This window comes from Pungitius pungitius, chromosome 11 (assembly GCF_949316345.1).
Source record: "Pungitius pungitius chromosome 11, fPunPun2.1, whole genome shotgun sequence".
NCBI classification, from domain to species: Eukaryota; Metazoa; Chordata; class Actinopteri; order Perciformes; family Gasterosteidae; genus Pungitius; species Pungitius pungitius.
The window spans coordinates 7,063,176-7,085,100 of record NC_084910.1 but is presented as its reverse complement, the minus strand read 5'-3'; the positions used below and the strand labels follow the sequence as shown (position 1 = coordinate 7,085,100).

Sequence of the window (21,925 nt, the reverse complement as noted above, 5' to 3'; positions counted from 1 at the left end):
ATTAGCAGCAGTGTATTTCCCCTCAAAGATGTCCCTGCAGCTCGAGCTACGTTGGCCTCTGAAGTGACGGGAAGGCGAATTCAGTCCGCAGCATTTGAACCGCGAGTGACCTAGTTAGGAGGTGAGCCCTCACAAAAGGAGTGGGCCTTTGTGTTCATCCGCTGACAGCTCCTGTCAAAGTCTGTACACACGGTTCAGCAGCACTCGGCCAAGCTCCCTCCTCGCGATGCTCTCAGCGCCCCCATCGCTCGTGAGTTGGATGAGGATGCAGAGAGCAGCCGTTTAGTCGGTCTGTTATTCTCCTCCTTTTGTTTTCCAGAACATGGATAAGACACAGCTGCCATCCGTGACGCTGATCGTGGGCTGCGGAGTGTCGTCGCTTACCTTGTTGCTGCTCATCATCATCTACGTGTCTGTCTGGAGGTGAGGAGTGGTGTTGGAGATGTCGGAATCCGGATTACACAGCCATTTGTTTGACTGTGAACAAGGCATCTGTATTCAAGATGCACAACCCTGCTTGGCTAAATTACACAGCTAACAGCTAGCGCTGAAAGAGGGTGCATGGAGTTATATGAGGGGGGTCAAGTATCTTATGTAATAGATCCTTAGCACTGCTAATGCCAACATTGTTATTGAATATCATGTATCGGGTCTGTACTTGGTATCTGGGAGGACAAGATGGTTTCAGAAGACCTCTAATCTCTACATAGGGCATATAAAGCAGCCTTCAAGCGTCCTTTCATGTGCAACTTTTTCCTGTGTGTGAAATGGAAAAGTCCAATCCAGAGCATGCTGCTGTTTTAGTCGCCAACCAGCAGTCCAATGCGATGGTTAAAGAAGTTAACTGGTTCCACACGACCATCTCTTGATATGGAGACACGTTCAGTACTGTTTGACTGCTGAGGCCTCTCTCATAGTGCAAGACCATTGGACTAAATCTGTGGTAGTTGTTGTAGTTCCTTTGGGACCATTGCCTTCTTGTCCTCTGGTGTCTTGTGTTGCAATCCACCATAGTAAGAATGATTGGGCTTTTTCTCTTTCCTGCAGATACATTCGGTCTGAGCGCTCGGTCATCCTCATTAACTTCTGCCTTTCCATCATCTCCTCTAATGCTCTTATTCTCATCGGACAGACTCAGACACGCAATAAGGTGAGGACCAAGCCAAGAGCGCATTATACTTTCCCAGTATTCTACTTAGAGTACATCACTCCATTTGAGATTGAGATACTCTTCTGTTACCCCGTGTCCCAGGTCCTGTGCACCCTGATCGCCGCGTTCCTCCATTTCTTCTTCCTGTCCTCGTTCTGCTGGGTCCTGACGGAGGCCTGGCAGTCGTACATGGCCGTGACGGGTCGCCTCAGGAACCGCATCATACGCAAGCGCTTCCTGTGCCTCGGCTGGGGTGGGACACTCCGTCCGCTGTTTGTCCTGTCGCTCCCCCCGTCCCTCCATCCGGGTCATGTTGACGTTCTTTCTGATCTTCCTCCCAGGTCTCCCTGCACTGGTGGTGGCCGTCTCAGTGGGATTCACCAAGGCGAAGGGATACGGAACACCGAGCTAGTAAGCACGCATGCCTTATGTGCCACCAGCTCGTTAGCTGTAGAGCAGGGAAATGACCCGTGGAGGGGGGCTGTTTGCAGCATTATTAACCTCTCTCTTTCTATATCTCCTCCATCTTCTGCCATGGTCATACTACCTCCCCTCCTGTCATCATGTCTCTTCCTGTCTGTCCTGTCCTCTCTTGTAGCTGCTGGCTGTCTCTGGAAGGAGGTCTTCTCTATGCATTTGTTGGACCCGCTGCAGCTGTTGTCCTGGTATTTCTTCTTTCCTGTTCAGTCTGTCTTGCCGGTTTCCATGAAGACATTGGTCCTAAGTCCAATTGAGACAACTATGTGTGACCAATTAGCAGCATGTAACACCTTTAATCCATGTTACACATAAGAAATAAACATATTTACTCTTCAGGGAGTAATGTTAGCGGAAACCATATTGAAATAAAAATAAATATATAAAGGAAGACAGCATAAAATCTATCTAAGAGAAGACAAATGAGATCATTGTGGAGTGAATAACTCGTGTCTCCTGCTGGGACCTTTTCCTTTACTCTCCTCCCCTCTTGGTTCCTTTTGCTTGCGTGCATTCTCCTTCCCTTTACAACTTCCCTGTTTAGTTCCCTTCCTCCTCCTTCCCTCTTTTACTGTCCTGCCTTCTTCTTGCTTTTCTTACCTACTTTTTCATTTTCATCCTTTCTTATTACTAGCCCATTTCCGCTCCTTGCCTCTTACTTTGCTCATTTGCCTTCCCTTTGGTCAACACTTGAATTATGTGCAATGTATTATTAATCATTCTTAATGTGTGATGTTGCATTTTGTGCAATGGTTTATTTCATTTCATTTCGTTTCAATAATGAAACCAGTATAGATGATGTACTGGACGTCAGCACATGGTTTCCTGTTTAAATTAGAACAAGTGCAGTGTTACATAAACCAAAAAGATCCATCAGAAACACATTTAGATAGAAATGGAGTTCGACCAACACTCACTGTTCAGCTTAGCCAATCCATCAGCTTCACTTTCCTTCATCACTTCCCAGAGTTTGTCTTCCTTTTAACACAATTACGCCCGGCCCCAGTAACTGAACACCAGGCCCACTGTGAGCGAGGCTGGGAATCACTGCACCCCAACCTTGTATTTCAGCATTCCAATCTGTCAATATGTGTACAATTCAATGGTTGAACTCTCATGCTCCATTGGGTGATGGTACAGTAAGTACAGATAGTGTGTGTTGTGAAGTGATACGTGTCTTTGCTCTGCTTTAATCATGTGCTTCTTCTCTTTGGCAGGTTAACATGGTTATTGGGATTCTCGTTTTTAACAAACTGGTGTCCAAAGACGGCATTACAGATATGAAACTAAAGGAGAGGGCGGGGTATGCCTTATACCACACATCCATTCTACACAGTGACCTATAACCAGCCTAGCCCAGCTACTGGGGAGGGGGGGGGTCTGAAACTAGCCCCAGCTGTCATTTCAGACTTTTGATTGAGGAGGGTGCTTCATTTTTTAACCTCAGGGGGTGACAAAATAAGAAAAAGAAGACAAATGTGACTTCTCAAAAACGCGATAAGAGGCCAACAGAAATAGTGGTTTCTCACGCGACTAAGACTGGGGTCAAAGTTTGCAGGATGACATCATAGAGAGGAGGAGAAGACGTGGGGAGGCTGCCTGGTTATTGGTCCTGCAGACTGAGCAAGATGATGACTCATCTCATTGCTTTCTTTTAAGTTTCAAATGTGTCCCATTTTCCTCCAGCTGCTCTTTGTTTGCAGGTGTTGCTATTGATGTAGAGTTCTGTAGACCCATCTGTGTCTTTTTTCTCCTGTTTGGTTATTTCTAGTAGAGGGAAGCAGGGCTTTGAAACACCAAGGTCACTCTAATAATACATTTAAAAACACAGTTCTCCACAACTTGAGTTTGATTTTGGTCACTTTGGCCATTGGTTTTGTTGTTTAGGATAACATTGTGCTCAACAAAATGACGCTGCAATTGCTTCTCTTCACTGAAGCAAACCTATGCTGTCCTCCAATGTTATTATCTCAAATGGAAACAGAGCCAATGAACAGAGGTGCAGAAATGAAACTTAATCTTCTTTTCTTGCCCCCAAACCAGTATTTTTGCACTGCAGTGGAAGTTCAGCTGAGATAAAGGATACAGTTAACCTGACAAACCACTTTGCTCCTTGAAAGTCTTGAGCTATTTATAGTCTTAAAAGAACACTCCAACATTTGTGAAAGGAAACTGTGTGTTTGCACCGAACACAAAACGCTTTGAACGAAATGATGTAGCCATCCGTGGACTCCCAGAGCCGCTCAACAGTACCGAAACCATAAAGACTGACCATAATACTGTGACCCATTTAAACCTAGCTTAGCCCTGCACCATCCATCCAAACTCCATTCAAAAAACAAGAGTTCTTTTCTGAAACTCTTTCTTTGGCGTCCTGCAGAAAGATGAAGAGGAATGATATCATATCCTCTGGATCGACTGTCAGTGATGTTGGAGTGCTCCTTTAAATGTTTCTAGCATATCGTTACCAACATGAATAGGTATGGAACACATGGCTACGTGCCATTGATCAAAGACGCGCCCTGCTCCACTTTACCCTGTATGCTGTTGTGTCTCCATTGGCATCGTTGGTGCATTCAAATGGTTTTTTCTTTCTCTCTCTGAAAATGTTTGCTTTCTTCAATGATCTCTGTTCAACTGTATTGTTTTGCTGTCTGATATGTCATGTTTGAGTTTGCACAGAATCCCCTCTCTCTCACTCAGGGCTCTCCAATCAGGAACACATCATTCTCAGAAGCCCCCTTCCATGTCACCAGTGATTGGGTAAAAAATACCGGCCCACCCCGTGTGTTAGACGTATGGCTACCAGCCCATCACCCAATCTGCTGAATCCTCTAGCAAGCCCCTCTGATTGGCTTACTCTTACTTCCTGCCTGTTGACCTTGCCTTTGATGCTACCCCTGCTAGCTGGATAGAACAGAACCCATCGCTCCGCCACAGAACACTTCTGGAATGCTTTTAGAGCAGCTTTGCCAATAACACATGCTAGTTCTAATGCAGTAGCAGTAGCATATGTGTGTGTGTGTGTGTGTGTGTGTGTGTGTGTGTGTGGTCGGTATGGCGATGGCATGATGGCAGGGGTTTTCTCTGCGTATGAGGGAGTAGATTGTTGGACAGTAACGACCACTTGGGTTTGGAAGTACCCTGAGATCAAAGGTATGTGTGTGACACAAAGGAGGTGAGCCATCGATGTATAAACCCGGGCACCTACCTCAGAGCAACAACCTAATTCCCTTCTTGGGTTTGATAAAGTTCTACCATCTTCATGAAGTAGTTGCTGCTGTGATGACATTTACATCTCAAAACTATTAACATAACTAACTTATCAATTAATTTGTACTTTCATCACCGGTCAACTTCAACTGATTTGCATTCCTGTGATGCCCTCTTCACTTTGGTAACCTTCCACAATGATTCGCCTGCTCTCTTATCCTGTGGTGGATTCAAATGTAAAACATGTTTAAAGAAGCTAATTAATTTGTGCAGCATCCAATTAAGCGTGCAGCAGCATCTGCACAGAGCAGGTCCGCTCACACCTCAGAGACAAGTGTGTCCTCGCCCCCGGAAATTACCAGCTAATTCTTAGAGAAAATGAAAACAGACAGCAGAAGCTTAATTCCAACCAGCACTGTAGTTAGTTCTGTCCTTAACAGATGCTTAAATTGTTCCAGTCATCAAGTGTGTGTATTTACAGGTTGTGCCAGAACATTAAGCTTTCTGATGAAAGGTTTGACTACTTCCTGTAGATGCCATGCATACCGAAGGGTTGTCGACTCGAGATCCTCTTGGTGCTATGTTGGGTTTTTATACTTTGGCCTCAAAACTTCTCAACCCACATGCCTTTTGCCTCTCAATCTATAAATCCTCAGAAATGGTGTCGTATTTCAAAGAGTCTTGATTGTTTTTTAATATGACTGCCTGCGGCGTACATTTAGCGGCCGTATTGCCCTTTTACTTGAAATTGAATTTCTTCCATTGTGTGATTTTTAATCAGGTGTCCTGGGGCTATGAAAATCGATTCCCTCGGCTCTTCGGCTTTAATTGTTGTTTAGCAGGAGGCCATATGGTAACAGATTAGTTTGTTATTGCTTGTCAATAACGCAGCGTAGGAACTACCCCGAGATACAAACATTTATCAATGGAATTCTGGTGTTTTTTTAGCTCTGAGTGGCAGGAAAATGAAGAAATGTTCTCAGTGATCTAAGCTGGAAGTAAGATCACTTGCTGTAGTTTTAGATCTTTACTGATGGAAATGGGTTTCTCAAGTTGATACAACGTCCTGCAGTACTGTCATTTAAAGCAAAATGCACCCGACAGCAGCTGTCTGTGATCATCATTGGATCCAATTCCCCCGTTGGAAGGGGCCGACGACTCGGTATCACGCTGAGATATCACTAGTTCTCTAGTTATGTTCCATCTGGGAAGATCGGTTGACTCACAGGGGCCTTGGGACTTGCTGCACAATCTAAAAAGTCTAATGTGATGCTGTGGACACACACCACAAAGTCTTCAGAGTGAGAGTCAGAATGTACCAAAAGCCAAAGGGTATAAGGCTAACAATGAGATTATTAGGAAAAGCTCTCTTTAATTCAGTGCTAGCAGCACTTGCAGTGAAAAAAATGCGTCTTTAGATTTGCAGCTGAATTCTCAACTGAAAGGAAAACATACAGCTTATTAATTAGGTTGTGAAAAGTAGTGTAACCCTTTTAGCACTGTCGCATCTCAGGAAGAAGGTCCCGGTTTGACTCTGTGTAGTCTGCATGTTCTCCCCGGCTCGTCCATCCTCCCCCCACAGACGTGAGTAGGTGATTGGTCGTAGCTGTGTGGATGTGAGGTTGAATGGTTGTTTGTCTCTGGGACCATCCCGGGGTGTCCCCTGTCTCTTGCCCGGCGAGGGCCCCCCTGGACCTCTCCAAGGGATGAAGGTGACTGAATGAACACTTTTCAGCTTGCTTTCCAGTGATGTTCTCAGATCTCAAAAGTTACTTTGAGTATTATGTAATCAATTCTAAGACTAAAAAGTCACATGTTGTTACAAACAGCAGTGACGTCATCAGACCCTAATGGTCAATGTGTGAAAAGGGACTCTATATAATTATATAATAATATATTTTTTCCAACTTGGAGAACTTTGTTTCTATATTAAAAGTAAGATGAAGATGACGTCGCTCCATTGAAGAGGGAGCAGCAGAATGAATTAGTAACCATGAACACTTGGAAGCGTGTTCCCCTTGTGATGCCCGTTGCTTCTGTGCGTGTGTTTAAAATGATTGTGTGTGTGTAGAACAAAGCACTTAGCACAAAGCGAGATGACCGGGGGCGGGGCACATCCGGCACATCATCACAGAGCAGGGATCCCTCCCGTGGCCATTAAGCCCTTAAGCAGGTATATGGTTGAATGAGCGAAAAGCAGAATCACTGAGGACAATCAAAGCAGTCTTCAGGGAATCGCAGTCCCCTTTCTGCAGGGTCACACACAGGTACCCCCCCCCCCCCTCTAAACAAACACACAGACACAGCACCGCTGGACTGTAGCCCTGAGAGAGAGATTGTGCGAGGGAACACTGTGACTCACTATGTGTGTGACCGCGTGGGAGTGTGTGTGTAGGGTGCATTTGTATCTGTTTGTGTTATGTTACAGCGTGTTAATTTGACTTTGCAGTCAGATGACAGTGCCACTGTACAATATGACGCTCAAATGTGCCAAGTGCGGAGTTATCTCTTCGGCCGACGTTTCCACCACAGCTACCAGTAACGCCATGTTAGTCCCGCTAATTATTTTTCCCTATCTCTCTCCTTGCCTCCGTGCTCTCCCCCACTGTATGCCTCCCCTCTTCTTCCTCACCTCTTCTTCTCCCTCTCTCCCTCTGTCATTTCTCCCTCTCCCTGATGCCCTGGCAGGCAGGGTCTCACTCAGTGTGAACGGCTTTGTGCCATGTGTATAGTAATTATGATTGTGTGATGGACGATTGAAGGACAGTGTGTGTGTGTTTGATCATCAAAGCCTCAAAGCTGATTGGAACAAATGCTGAGGAGGCCGTGGTCCTGTTTGTTACTGTGATCTGTGAGTGCTCGGATGGATCACTTCCATTACTGTCAACCCAGCCTTTGTGCTGTTGTGCGACTACAATCGGATCAGTGTTCAAGAAGTTCATTGTTTTGTTGTTTTTGTTGCAGGTAGTACTGCTCTCTGCTTCAATCCACCAAACAGCCTCTAAATACCTCCTCTATGTTTTAAATATCCGTGACTGAACAAGTGATAGACATCATTGATGTTTCACTGCATAAAAAGAAGAGCGGGACGCGTTAACAATGCAGCATTTTCTACATTGCCAATATATACATTTCTCTTTGTATAGATACGTATATCTCTATGTATTCATTTTTGGTCTCCAGTAGATGTTTTGCTTTCCAAATCAGCCAGGTTTGGTTAAAGGAAAGGCCAGTGCCTTTGCTCAATCACAGTCTTTTCTAATCCCCCCCAAAGCCACGTGACCTTTCACGCAAATCAACCTCTTTTGTCATTGTTCTTCATTTAATCTGTTCATAAACAAACTGTTTTATGAAAAGATGGATTCATTAGGCACAGGCTGCTGATATTGGCTGCTTGTTCATTTGCCAGAACATGTGATTGTGCCAAATGACCGTCAACACCTAAATCCACCTCCAATCCAAACACGATAGAATCCCATCATGAGCAACAGCTTTTATAAATACATCAGCCACTAGTGTACAAACTTGATTGAATAAGTAGAGTATCGATTGGCCTTCCTACTACGTCACATGTTGGTAATAGCGTAGTGGAGTCCGCAGACATTGCTGCTTAGAGGCTCCGGTTTGTATCCACTGAAAATATCTTAATATTAGGGCTGTCAATACATTTTAAAAAATCAACTAATTAATCACACATTTTGAAATGTATTAATCTCGATTAATGAATGTTGTTGTTGCTACAATGTTTTCTTCTAAAAACGTAAGTCATAAAAGTAATGAGTAATCACTTTAGAAAGCGTGTATTTTAGACACTTGTTTAATTGTTAATGTTATTTTAGAAACACAAACTCAACACATTTGATCATCTTGTAACGTTAGCGCACGCTAACGTTACAAGATGATCGATGGAAGTAGATGTTGAGATGGAAGTAGCCTAGCATCTAGCTTAGCATTGCGGTGGTCCGTTTGCCATTCACTCTTCTGTTTGACACGTGGAGGAATTCCTCTGCACAGTTCTTCTGTTTGTTTTACTTCCAATGGTAAAAGCTCTCTCCATCTTGGTGTAACTGACTGCAGCTAGAGGCCGATTTGTTTCTGCGGCAACTTCCGGTTTTACTTCAGGGCCCGGAAGTAAACAAACAAACGTTAACTACGTTAAAATATTTTGTTGCATTAATCTAGGCCACAATAATTACATAGATGAATGCATTTATGTTGACAGCCCTACTTAATATATGATAATATCATATCTAAAGCCACATAGGCATGACTTAGGGTGCTGTCATAATGTTTTGTGAGAAATAAATACACTGGTAGAGTTACAGTCCAATCGTTCCTCTGAAACGATGAGTATGGAGAACCATGTATCATCCGGTTCTACAGCAGAACCGATGCCTTCTACCTCATTTCAGCCTTTTGATCACTAGCCGATTTTTTAGCCAAACTATGGCCGGGAATGTCCTCCAAAGTACTACTGTGGGCAGGCTAGAAACACACATAGCACAATGACTCACTAACACCACAGCTGGAAAGTAACTAAGTGCGTTAACTACGGTTTCTGAATTTGGTTTTTACTACCTTTTAGGAGGGACATACTGACTTTTTTACAATAATACATTCCTCCTAAGCCCCTTTTGTTTTTCAAATTACCTTTTTAATTGCAAACTAGTATTAATTACAGGAAATGCGATGCAATTATAGCAATTGAATGAGACTGAGAAATAGACGGCAGCTATTCTAAAATGATTTAATTCCCAGGGACTTGGAGAGACATGCAGAGGCTGATACGGTGAAACGCCGCCAGGCACTATGGGGTTGATTTCTCTGCGTATATGGACCGTCCACAGTAAATACCCTTATGGTTTTCTGGGATGAATACATAATGAACTCTTTGGCCTCACGGCGATACGGTGGATAAGTCTAGAGCTTTTACTGTGAAAGGAAAGAACTGAAGCCCTTCACTGTCTCCGTCGGGACTGTAAGGATGTTATTAAATACAAAGTATTTTGACTCACATTTAATATTGTTTTATTGCGCTACAACTCATACTATGTCTTTGTCACATTGCTCGCTCTCCTCTCACTCCGCTGCCTTTTTTCCTTTAGCGGAATGCATGATGGTTTGTAGCATAAATTGTTGTCCACTATTTTCCCCCATGAATAATAATTCACGCTATACATCCGTAATCCACCATATTATGGCGGAGTAGTGAGTGATTTTGGACATGGCATATTTCATTGGTTTAAAACCATCAGAGTCCGAGTGATTGGCTTCAGTGGCTTTTTATGACCAAATATATTTTTTGAAATGCATGTTTCCGATTTGACAGCAGCAACATATTTGGATGGACAGTAAATCATGAAAAAGTAATTGGGCACTGTGGAATCTCCATGGGTGTGTGATCTGTAGTGCTTGTATCATCAGGGCTTGATTGGTGATGTCATGCCTGGTTCATTATAAAAATAGCCCAGAAGGGACTATAACTAAACAGACTAAACAGTGTTTTCAGACATTGTAATGTGACATGAATGCAGCATTAGAGCATGTGTCTTTCAGCTGATTTATTAACGCACTAGGAGAAAATGTGCTGTTACACCAGCTACAACAATGACATTAGTTGGTTTTGAATCGTTGATTACCTTTTTTTGTTCCCTGTTTTGCTGCTGTCAGTAAAACATTGCGTGTCCTTCACATATATACCTTAGAAAGCATTGTAGCAGATGAAGAGCCAGCACCTCACTGTTGTCCTGGGGTTCCATGTGGAGCTGCTGCATGATGTGTTATTGACAGCAGCAAAATCCACTTTGAAAACAACTGAAATGTGCAAGAGCAAGTCAGTGCAGCAGAATGGTAAATCATGGCCCTTCTAATTAATGCTGTTTAAATACTGAATTCATAGCAAACCTGTGGATGCATTACTTACCTGATAATAGTATTATTCCATGTACGGCATGTATCGTCATTGTACTTAAGTAAAGTACTGTTTTCACTGGAATATTATCCAACTTTAAACAGATGATTGAATATGTGAGGCCAGGTGTTCTGAGTGAGTAGTTCAAGTTCATTCCTGGTGAGCACGTTAGAACACATAGAAAGAAAAAGGACAGCAAAGTGGGAGCACAACTGTGGACTCTTCCTGTCTCTCTGTCTGTCTGTCTGTCCTCTGCTCTGCCTCTGTTTGTCTTTGCATTCTGTTTCACACTCATCACATTTGTTTTCCCCTACTGCCCCCCCCCCCCTTCTCTCTCCTGTGGCACTAGATCCTCTATAGTTTGACTGAACCATCTTAAACATACATGCATGTAATGTATGTGAACTATGAACATATGTATCTGCAGATAATGGATGTATGTTTGTTTGTGGTAGAAGCCAGATGATTTATTGTGACGTTATATATCTATAGATATATATCTGTATATCTATTGATATAAAGATATAGATGTGCATGGTTAGAGCTGAAGGCTGCCTCTAGCATAGGCAGCTGTTATCAAGCAGTTGGTTTGAGATTGTGTTAAGAATTACCTTTGCTACTGTATTATTTTTTTGTTATGTAACAAAAGACCAGCGATCCAGTTTATCTTTTGGTATTGTGTTATAGCAATTGTCTTCTTTGATAATGAAACATGTAATTGTCTTAGCTAATGACAAATATGAATCATGTGTTAGCAGCTTTGTAGTCTTGGTCATCCTGACCACGGTTTACATGTGCTCACTGCAGTTCCCCTCCCGTCCTGCAGGGCGTCACTGTGGAGCTCCTGTGTGGTTTTGCCCCTACTGGCTCTCACCTGGATGTCAGCCGTCCTGGCCATCACGGACCGGCGCTCTGCACTTTTCCAGATCCTCTTTGCGGTCTTTGATTCTCTGGAGGGCTTCGTCATTGTCATGGTGCACTGCATCCTGCGCAGAGAGGTACCTTATACACAGTACAAAGGCTACATACTAAGTCTATACTGATGCAGGATTAAGAACAGGAATGGCTTTGTTGCTATGCACGTTGGTTTGGCCATTCACTCTATCAACGCTTTGGAGATTCTTCTTTGAGAACCGCGATCAACCCAAAATAGCTGTGGATCAATTTGGTAACGAGGGTCCACAGACTGATGTGAGCACTGTGAGCTTAAAATGTTATTTCTCTAAAGCCTGGTCTGATATCATCTGCAAAAGGCTAATTATTATTATATATTATCTCATGCCCTGAGTGGAATGAACCCTTTTGGAGTCAAATCATCCCCATGACCATCGTCCTTCCCAGGTATTTACTGACGGATGCAGAGCTCTACACTTCTTGCTCTACACTGCACTTCTCCCCTGCCCTAATTACACAATAATGTCATCCTTAACATTCAGTATGGCAGGAACATGTATTATGTGATTTTTGTAATTTAATTATTTGAAAGGGGACAGTATAGAATTCAAAATGTAAATGTTTCCCTTTTAAGTACCTTTGCCCTAATGTTTTGAGTCATCCCAGAAATATAGGAATAAACATTTGGGTTGTTGTTCTTTTAACCAATTTATGTTTCTGGATCCAAACACTTGCTGTAGCTGGTTCACGTTAAAACACTGAAAGGAATTGCGCTCATGAGCTGATTTTAATGTCAATCATGCCTGCATTTGGTGAGGCAGAAGTTTTGACTGTTTTTGGTGAGAGAATTTCATTTTGGATCTATTACAGATAATTGGTTTGCATCCATACTTAATGTCAGTGAGGCAGTCGGTCAGAGTGGAGAGAGTAGCAGTGGTAATGGTCTTTGTTGCGACGTAGAGATGGACACCATCAGCGTAACAGTGAAAGTGGAGACCACCCAGAAGGAGCAGGTAGAGGATGAAAAGAGGACCGAAACCTGGGGGACACCTTGAGACAGAGGAGCGGGGAGGTTGTTCAGGTTGCTGTAAATTATGTCAATTTTAGTTTAAAAAAAATGAAAGGAAAGCGTTACACTGTTAAGGATTTGGAAGTGGTGTTGTAGGGGGAGAATTTGGTGAGCTGCATATTGTAAGTCTCTCAGGACTTCGGTGTGTGACCTTTCTTGAGAAACCTGTGACCTGTCAGAGTTCACGATGGCATCCTGTCTAAACAGAGGGACCCACAGAGGCCTTGACTGATCCGTATCCTGTTAAGTTATCTGTCATGGATTAGTGATTGATTGGCCGCCATTAAGGGAGGGTCAGCTTTACGACATCTGGGTTTTTCCTTACATTCCTTTGTCCTGGAGTGGGTTTCTGCTGAGACAACCCATGTTCCTCTTCAAGGTGTATAAAACTCCTGCTCTCCCCTTTCCTCTTTGTCAGATCTTCCCGCTCCTCTGAGGGAGAAGGAACAATCTTTCCCTTTTCAGCTGAATTGTAATCATTTGACTGTACTTGATTTCTGTATTCTTTATCATTTTTCTGTATTCTAGTTAGTAATAAATACTTTTGATTTCTCACACGGCTTCAATCCACAAATTTCCACCACAGTTTTCTGATTTGGACGTTTGAGAAGCATGTTTATTGTAGAGATGAGAGCCTTTGGGTTAAAGGAGCCAGAGTGCATGAGGTGTGAATAGTAGGTGGACCGGGCAGAGATGACGAACTGTGTTGTTCGCTTAATTCAGGACGTCTGTCTTTGTTGTATAAAGATGATTGGAGTCTCGAGAAGCTGCAGTGGTACAAACGTATGCATTATACAAGTTCCAAGATCGTGATCTGTGCATTCGTGATTTGCTCCAGGTCCAGGAGGCGGTGAAGTGCCGCGTGGTGGATCGCCAGGAGGACGCCAATGGAGATTCAGGAGGATCTTTCCAGAATGGCCACGCTCAGCTCATGGTATAATCATGCATTTGCTATTTTTACCTCTCAGGATATTGGCAGGGTGTGTACACTGACTGCAATATTTCTTGCTTTCTCTCCTAAGACTGACTTTGAGAAAGATGTGGACATAGCCTGCAGATCAGGTAAGCTCCAGGTTTAGCGCATTTGATTTTGTGTTTGCCAGTGGGCCTACAGATGTCTCTCTGTGCCTTCTCTTTGTGAGTTGACTGCATATAATTCCTCCATGTTGTAGGAACAGATGCCAGGCGGGTTCCCCCTCAGTTCAGCACTTGTGTCTTACAATCAACATCACAGCAGCCTCTTTTTCACCAAGGAGCGGATTTGACAAGAAATAGGGCGCGTTACTGCTGCATAAGGCAGTTGAGAGCGTGGTGAACGTGCGCTGAGCACTTATATGCAGATAAATCGGGCCGTCGGAGTCTCTCCTGCACTGCCGCTGTATAATTAAGTCCCCTCCCGATAGTGGCGCATCAGATACTGGCTCCGCTCTGATATCTGCTGGGTGTGGAAATTTGATTATCTCTCGAGACAGGATATCAAGGAAAGCATCTGGAGCAGAAAAGCTATTGAGACGCAGGCACGCCTGATCGAGGAAAGACAGAAGAGAACAGCGAGAGAGGATTTTCTATTGTTCTTTTTATGTCAAGGAAGACTGGGGGAGTACAGCGGGAGATTGTCAGTCACTAAGTGTCGCGGATAGAGCGTTGTCTGGTTGTTTGGCCGGCCTGGACATAGGATGCGCATGCTGCCATAAGCTAGCAGTTATAGTGAAATGAAGTCAGGTCATTGGGTCAAGACAAGCCAGATTCAGCCATGAAGACCTGATTTAAGGAACAATAACTCTCAGGGATAGATATTCTCGCTGATGTCTTGTTTGTCAGGTTATCTTTAAGATGTGTTTGAAGGGTCGTCTGGACATAGTCCAACTTTGTCTTTCTTTGGACTGCAGGAACTATGAAGCGCTCCTCTCTCCAGGGAGAGGAGAAGGCCTCCTCCGGGACCCTCACCCTTCAGAAGGGTTCCAACTTTAACACCATGCCGGCCAGCATGGCAAAGGTTCACCTCCAGAATGTGTCAGACTACACCAGCCACACTCTGACTCTGCGCCGGGACAAAGGCCCTGCCAAGGGAATCAGTACAGAGCTGCCGGGCGCCAAATCCATCTACATTTGCGATGGCGAGCTCTTCAAGCAGCTGGATGGAGAGCTTCCCCGAGGAAACGGCGAGGGCAGCAGCTCCGAGGGCACTGGCAAATGCCCGGGCTACGTCATCCTACCGACCAACAGCACAGGCACCCTGAAGCCGGCCAAGGGCAAAGAGGAGCCGACGGCCAAGTACAACATCGGCATTGAGCAGCTGCCTCAGACCAGGCTCATTCACCTGGCCAACCCTGCCAACGGAGAGCCCGTGCCCGGCTTCGGCCTCAAGAGCCTCCCTGCCGAACAGATCAGTGTGTCGTGCTCTGACAGAGACTCGCCTGCTCACAATCCGCACAACATGCCCAGAGACTCGCAGGGAGCCAACAGCATGTGTGACGGGGCGGATGCCGCTAACTCCGGGGTGATGTCCAAGAGTGAGACCGTCTCCACGCTGTCCATGAGCTCACTGGAGGTAAGACCGCCAGACTGATCAACATCCTCTGTTAAGTTTTATCGGCCTCACACTTCATACTAAAAGATATGCATGTCAACATTGTGTTATTACTGCTCACCATACATTGTCAACAACCACGCCTTTATTTTCATACTTTGATTTGTAATTGTAAATTTTTGTAGTTTTAGAAAGAAGCCTCATTGTTTTCCGATGTGCTTGGGTTATTTACTTTTTTTTCTTCAAACTTAACTTTTGTTTTCACCATACTATTATAAACAGCCCCATTATTACAGCATTGCACCATTCTAAACCTTCTGCTGATCTCAGTTTCTCTTTTCTCAGACATCAAAACATCTGTCAATAAAACAATAACCCTTCCTGCATGGATGTCAGCCACGTTTAGACAACACAAAAGCAGCCCCTTAATAGCTAAACCTAGCAGACGAAGAGAGGAGGGACATCTGCGTTCATGTGGATAGTCTAAATGTAACCACAATCTAAATATTCGGTTATCATTAAATACTTATTGACGATATTTTAGATTGATCTGTAGAGCGACATGCTAAGTATCATGAAAAGCCAAGCAATTACAGCACAAACATGTAGTCGAAATACAATGATGCTTAATTATCAAAAGCACATGGTAACGTAATTTCAAATGAGTCAAGAAGGTAAAAAACACGTTTTCAATTTTTTGTGATTTGAGTACTTCTAACTAAAGTAAAAAAGGTCAAATTAGTCTTTTAGTTTGAAACATCCGCAGGAAGTCGTGGGTTCAATTGAGAGAATCAAAATGGCATCAAGGCAGAAGTGATTGGAATCAATCAAAAACCTATTAATGCTAGGTTGCTGAATTGAATCAGATTAGTGGACACACACAAGGGAGACCCTAGTTAATAATTACACCCCCTCAATGTTTACAACCTTATTGACCATTTGAAAAAAGGCTTTGTTTGAGAAAAGATGGCAGTGAACACCTCATCTCATGTCTTCTTTATTACCACTATTTGTTTGTTGTTTACTGAGACAGCGACACGGCTTCAGCCCCCCCCCACCCCCCCCTTTGTCGGGGGAATGAACCACACAGATTGGCTTGGGAGATTTTTATTCTAGAAAAATAAATAGGACCATTAAATGCATTTAAGGGCGTTTTATGGCAGTGACCCCCCCTAACTCCTCCTCCAAGAAAGTCTCAAAGGTATTTTTTACCTTTACAATTCTCAGCCCGTCTCTGCCCGGATGGGCACACACAGGTGAGCAAACTCCCCCAAGCGGACAGAGAGCGCTGGTGCGTGTAACATGTTGCTGTCCCCCCCGCCTCGTCCCCCCAAGGCCGTAAACCTAGCGGAAACACGGTTAGATCTCCACTGGGCAACACTGTGCTACTTGCCTGATACTGAAGTGAGACAACATGTGATTACAAACACTGCATCACAACAAGTAGCCAGGCCTTTCATGGACCCAAGTATCAACAGCAGCTACAAAAGGGTTGGTTTGCACGCAGCTCAGAGTGCAAGATGTGACATCTGCCTGCTGGTGTCTTTCTCACTTCGGGGCCAAAACACACTTCCATGATGCCGTGCGAGGCGGCAACTGCCTGAAGGTCAGCTATTCCTTCAACAAATCCGTGATGGAAGACTTAAAGGTCATTCGGTCACAGTCTGTTAACTACAAACTTGTGCCAACAGGGTCAGAATGACCAGCAGCAAACCTTGTGACTCACTGCTCGCCTTTGCGTCCCAGAAACCCCTGTTGTTGACTGGCAGACGCGGAGACACACAATGAAACAGTTCAGAAACACTCGAGCATTTGCATGCTCACAAGGCACACAAAAACAAGACACGTCTGTAATCTCTCTGTCTCATCTCCCCCCAGAGACGAAAATCACGCTATGCAGAGCTTGACTTTGAGGTAATATTAGTCTCTTTGATTCCTACAGAGCTTCTTTAGATTTAGACCAAAACGCTGATGTCTCTTAGCTGTTCAGACCTCTATGCTTGCATACATTGATCAGATTTATTCAAAGCTTGGGGTTGACTGTAGTGTTGGGATTGGAGACATCACATGTGAAACGGATTAATGGAAGCCTGTGCTGTGTACCTTGTACGTTAACGCACAATGTCCCTGTGTAGAAGATTATGCACACCCGGAAACGCCACCAGGACATGTTTCAGGACCTGAACAGGAAGATTCACAGTGCAGACAAGGATAGAGAATCTCCACCTGTTGACGCCAAAGCTGCCAAAAGATGGAGTGTGTCCTCTGCCAGCAGCGACAAGACCAACATGAGTGTAAAGAGTTTCACTTTATTCTGTTCCGCCCCCTCCCCTACTCCCCACCCCAACCCCTCTCCTATATGTGATGCTGTTTTCCTTCTATTACTAGCACAAACCGCTACACTTAGGTTGAGTTTCCTGTTTTTTGGTAGTGCAAAGGGTGCATTTTTCACCTGCCATAAGTCTTATGCAGCGTTCACACTGAAGTCGACACGAATGTCAACGACGTTAAACGCGCCGCAGGACTCTCGGAGTACATTTGTGGCAAGTTCGCGTCTATTGCATATTCGCGACGGAGAGGGGGCGTGGTTTATCACCCTGAAACAGTTCAACTTTCCGCCATTGTTTTTACTCGGGATCGACCCTGGAAACAGAAACTATGTCTGGATGACTGCCGCTTCCAGCGGTACCTGGTGCTAGCCGTTAGCATCGTATGCTTAAGCACAACCAAACATACGTTATCTTTGAGCAAACATCCTTAATATTGCTTAATATTAAGTATCAGTGTGTCGTTAAAAACTACAATTACCCTAAACTTTATTGTACTTTATTCAGTGCAGTGATGGGATGTTGTAAAAAGGCACATATGGTTGAATGCTGTTTGTTAAAAGGACTTTCCCGGGACCGATCGCAATATAGCAGTTAAATGGACACTTAACGTTAGTTATACAAGCATGTATCATACAGCTCGGGATACCGGTGTCTGTAGGACATCAGTGACTAGGCGCTGATAGGCTATCGCGCTGCTGCGTCACACCGTTTTGTCGCCAAAGACCGAATATTTCAACGAGAAACGCGCTGTAGAGTTAAAGCAGATCCTTTAGGCAACTGGAGTTTACGATTATGAATATTGACCACTTCTACAGAGATACTACCAAGCAAGCAAAAGTGAGTGTTAAAGAACATATATTCTTCTATGACAGTTGCTCATCTTACTCGCGTTGAAGTTTAAGGTCCAAAAAGCGCCCCCTTTATTAATATTGTTTTTACAAAATCAAACAGGACTCCAAGCTTGCATGTTGGCTTGATAAATGTCCCCCCTATTAACAATGGAGAACTTGGATGGGAACGGATTGGCTGTGAAATTGTCCCTTAATAGTAGGTACAAGAGGGGGTTCCATGTTGGCTTTGTAACTGCAGTCATTCTATGGCAGATCATTTCGATGAACTCCTGCTGCAGCTTTGTTTCACAGCTTTGGAGGTAGGTGTTGTCTGCTCCAACTTGGAGAGCGACAGTGTCAGTGATCAATCATAGAAGCACGCAGCATTCCCTTCTACCACCAGAAAGAAAGAAAAAATGTCCATGTCTCAAATTGATACCATTGGAGGAAGAAGAGAACAACGTCTTCAAGATGTCACCGGGGGTTGTGTCTCAGCCACAATCATTGTTCCTTATTTCTGTATAACGTTTTTGGTAATTCCTATGGCAGACATCTAAAAACACTTGAGAGTGAGGTAAAGCAGGTCCACCAAAACTTCTGCACTACATCACATATCGTATCCTCCCTGAGAAAACAAACTTTTGTTCTTCCCACCAGGACAAGCAGCAGACCCCCAGTAAGAGAGCGTGGGAGGGCATCAGGAAGACCCATTCCCCCCCTTCCTGGGTGAGGAAGGACCTAGAGACAGTGGCGGCGTCCCCTCTGGAGCTGCAGACAGTGGAGTGGGAGAAGACTAGTGCCACCATTCCTCTGGTGGGCCAGGAGATCATGGACCTTCAGACGGAGGTGTGACCAAGATCCCAACAACACACCCCCAACTCAGACGAACAAGCTGACACACCACACACTGCCCTGCTCTGGATATCCCACTGCGACAACATGAGGGGGGAGACACCTCAATTCAACCAAGTCTAGAGAGACGGATATTGTCTTTCTATGGTGTTTCATTTGATGTTTAGACGGTGTGTCTGTCTACTAAATACTGGTCATCTTCTTGTGTGCTCTCAGACACCCAGTGGCTCAGATCACCATGGTAGCAGATTCAGCTACTATATGTGCATCATATAGCCATGTATTTAGCAGCCGGGCATAGGTAATAATGCAACGTTTACCCCTGTATTAAATGAAAAACAGTGTAATAACCATGATTATGTCTCTTTTTTCCCCACTGTTGAGAGTATCGTGTTGTCACTTTTCCGCTCTCCCTTTCTCATGATGGACGCTGTTTTGTACGGCTTGAGATGCCTGTGGACTTATTTTTTCTCTCCAACATCCATCTTAAAAGGGAAAAGGAAGGGACAGGGCTGACTGCCAAGCATACACTCATATGGCGCTCATTGCAGTAGCCACCACCCCTTCAACTCACCCCAATTCTTCTGGCTCCATTGCCTGATCCCCGAGTCCCCGGCGGGGCCCCGCAGTGACAAGAGGGGTGTGTGGGGGGTAAGACTTTTTTTTTTTCCCTGAGCCAAAATGGCAATTTCCTTGTGATTGACTGACACCTGCACAGACGCCAGAGACCGGCCGGCGGGCTTTGTGCTGCACGGGGCCCTTAACCTCAACACCTCCAACAGGGGGACACCATGTGCACGGCGTCCATATATCCACAAGGATACATGCTGTTTGAGTGGGAACCGTGGAGAACCATGTATAAGCAGGGACAGTAAATGCAAAGTATATAGTCAAGAAAAAGATGAAATGAAAATGAATAAATACATAAAGAAATATGGTATAGTTAATGTATGATTGAGAGCAGAGAGTTCATTGGAGGGATGGTGGTTACACACAGAAAGCACAAGGCTCATTTGGAGTCCTGATGTACAGCATTGTAAATATTTCAGAGATCTACAGAATGGATTTTAGCCTATAAATATCTTTCTTACTGTGCTTGACGATAGTTGTTATCATTATTATAAATATGAACATGATTATTCTGATACGATCCTCCCATTCCCTCCTTGTACTTTCAGGGTAAAGGACTAAACAAGTGTTCTGTATCACAATGTAACAGTGTGTGTTTTGATATAACCGCCAGTCACCTCCTCAAATCTGTATTTGTTGAAACCCTGAACTATGTGTCACTGATCTGCTCCCCACCCGCCACACGCAGATTCCCCTCCCACTCCCCCCCTTCTCCACTTTTTAATTTACTGGGGTCTCCTCTTTGTTAATGTACAGTTTTCAGAGCACAAAATGAATGTGTCTTATTTCTAATAAAAGCATATCTATATAATATAATAAGACAAGTCCTTTTGTTTACGCTCACCTAATGACAAAACCTGCGATTTAACATCATACAGGCGGCATTATTTAAAAGCAGCAACTCCCTCAGTTATTTAACTAATAAAGCAGCACGTACAAGAAGTAGGCCAACAAAAGCTTTCATTAGCCCCAATAGGATACCAGTCTCTTTAAATAATTTTATTTTCAGTTTATATCGGCTGACCACTATGTTACGCTCAAAGACAGTAGAACATAAATGCCAGCTCTACACACACTTGGACATCAAAACAAGAACAAAGAAAATTCAGTAAAAAGAAAGAAAACAGCAACAAAAAACAAATATAATCCTCATCCATGAAAAACCTGAACATGAAATATTTAATGAATATTGTAAACCAGCTCTCCAGGAAACCCTTGGAACCCAAAGTAACATTTATTTTGGAGCCTGTGAGCATTGTACACCAAATGTTTCCAAGTGTAACACATTGTCTCTTCCAACTCTAAATATTGAATTGTTCTGTGCCTGTGAGCTCTAACCGTTAATGCTATGACCTTTTCATTGTCACAAGATTTAAAGGACCCATCGTATGCCCAATTCACCACCAGTTGATATGGTTCCTTGGGATCTTAATGATATGTCTGTGACATACTTGTTAAAATACCACATGGATGACCCTTTTTACCCTGTCTAAAACAGCCCTCCACAGTATCTTGTTTTGAATGCCTGTTACTTTAAATGCTAATGAACCAGTTCTCCCCCCCCCTCCCCTCTTTGCGGATTTGTGCAGCCGACCACAGCACATCTTGAATCAGGAACCGGAATCGTTTATTGCCATAATATGTCAGACATACATGGAATTTGACTTGCCGGTTGGTGCATGAAAGCAGATAGTACAATAGTGGACAGACAACGTAGTGCAGGAATAATAAAATATTTGATGAATTATATGCTATGGGTTAGTAAGGCTAAAGCTATGGGTTAGTTAGTTAGTGAACCTCTAAAGTGTGAAAGTTAAGTCATTAACCTCACCAAGGAGAGTAAACTGGATCCCGTAGTTCGTTATATAAGCCGGACACGCAGTTAAGAAAGAGAAGAAAAACAAATAAATACTATGCCGCTAAACACGAATCAAACCCAGGTCTACTAAATGGAAGACTTTTAGCTAACCACTTGGCCATGGGCTCTGTTACAAGTGCATGATCAAAACGTCACTCAAAGACGTTAAATCACCTCCATT

At 43.9% G+C, this 21,925-nt stretch overlaps 1 protein-coding gene across 8 annotated transcripts in view; it reads left to right on the top strand.

Annotated features, from left to right (window-relative positions):
* adgrb1a (adhesion G protein-coupled receptor B1a) overlaps nucleotides 1-21,110 on the top strand; it is a 104,514-nt gene extending 83,404 nt beyond the window's left edge. For 2 of the 8 annotated variants that reach the window (XM_037452946.2, XM_037452942.2), the window contains 14 exons: nucleotides 320-423; nucleotides 1,048-1,150; nucleotides 1,253-1,403; nucleotides 1,492-1,561; nucleotides 1,749-1,815; nucleotides 2,845-2,930; nucleotides 7,290-7,388; nucleotides 11,578-11,749; nucleotides 13,553-13,648; nucleotides 13,737-13,776; nucleotides 14,604-15,265; nucleotides 17,123-17,158; nucleotides 17,380-17,538; nucleotides 19,062-21,109. In XM_037452946.2, coding sequence (XP_037308843.2) covers nucleotides 320-423; nucleotides 1,048-1,150; nucleotides 1,253-1,403; nucleotides 1,492-1,561; nucleotides 1,749-1,815; nucleotides 2,845-2,930; nucleotides 7,290-7,388; nucleotides 11,578-11,749; nucleotides 13,553-13,648; nucleotides 13,737-13,776; nucleotides 14,604-15,265; nucleotides 17,123-17,158; nucleotides 17,380-17,538; nucleotides 19,062-19,256 — 2,040 coding nt within the window. In that variant the 3' untranslated portion in view covers nucleotides 19,257-21,109. Of the gene's footprint in view, nucleotides 1-319; nucleotides 424-1,047; nucleotides 1,151-1,252; nucleotides 1,404-1,491; nucleotides 1,562-1,748; nucleotides 1,816-2,844; nucleotides 2,931-4,330; nucleotides 4,391-7,289; nucleotides 7,389-11,577; nucleotides 11,750-13,552; nucleotides 13,649-13,736; nucleotides 13,777-14,603; nucleotides 15,266-17,122; nucleotides 17,159-17,379; nucleotides 17,539-19,061 lie in introns of all 8 variants that reach the window. The other 6 variants (XM_037452941.2, XM_037452944.2, XM_037452947.2 and 3 more) reach the window with 6 other exon arrangements.
* Nucleotides 21,111-21,925: the final 815 nt, after the last annotated feature.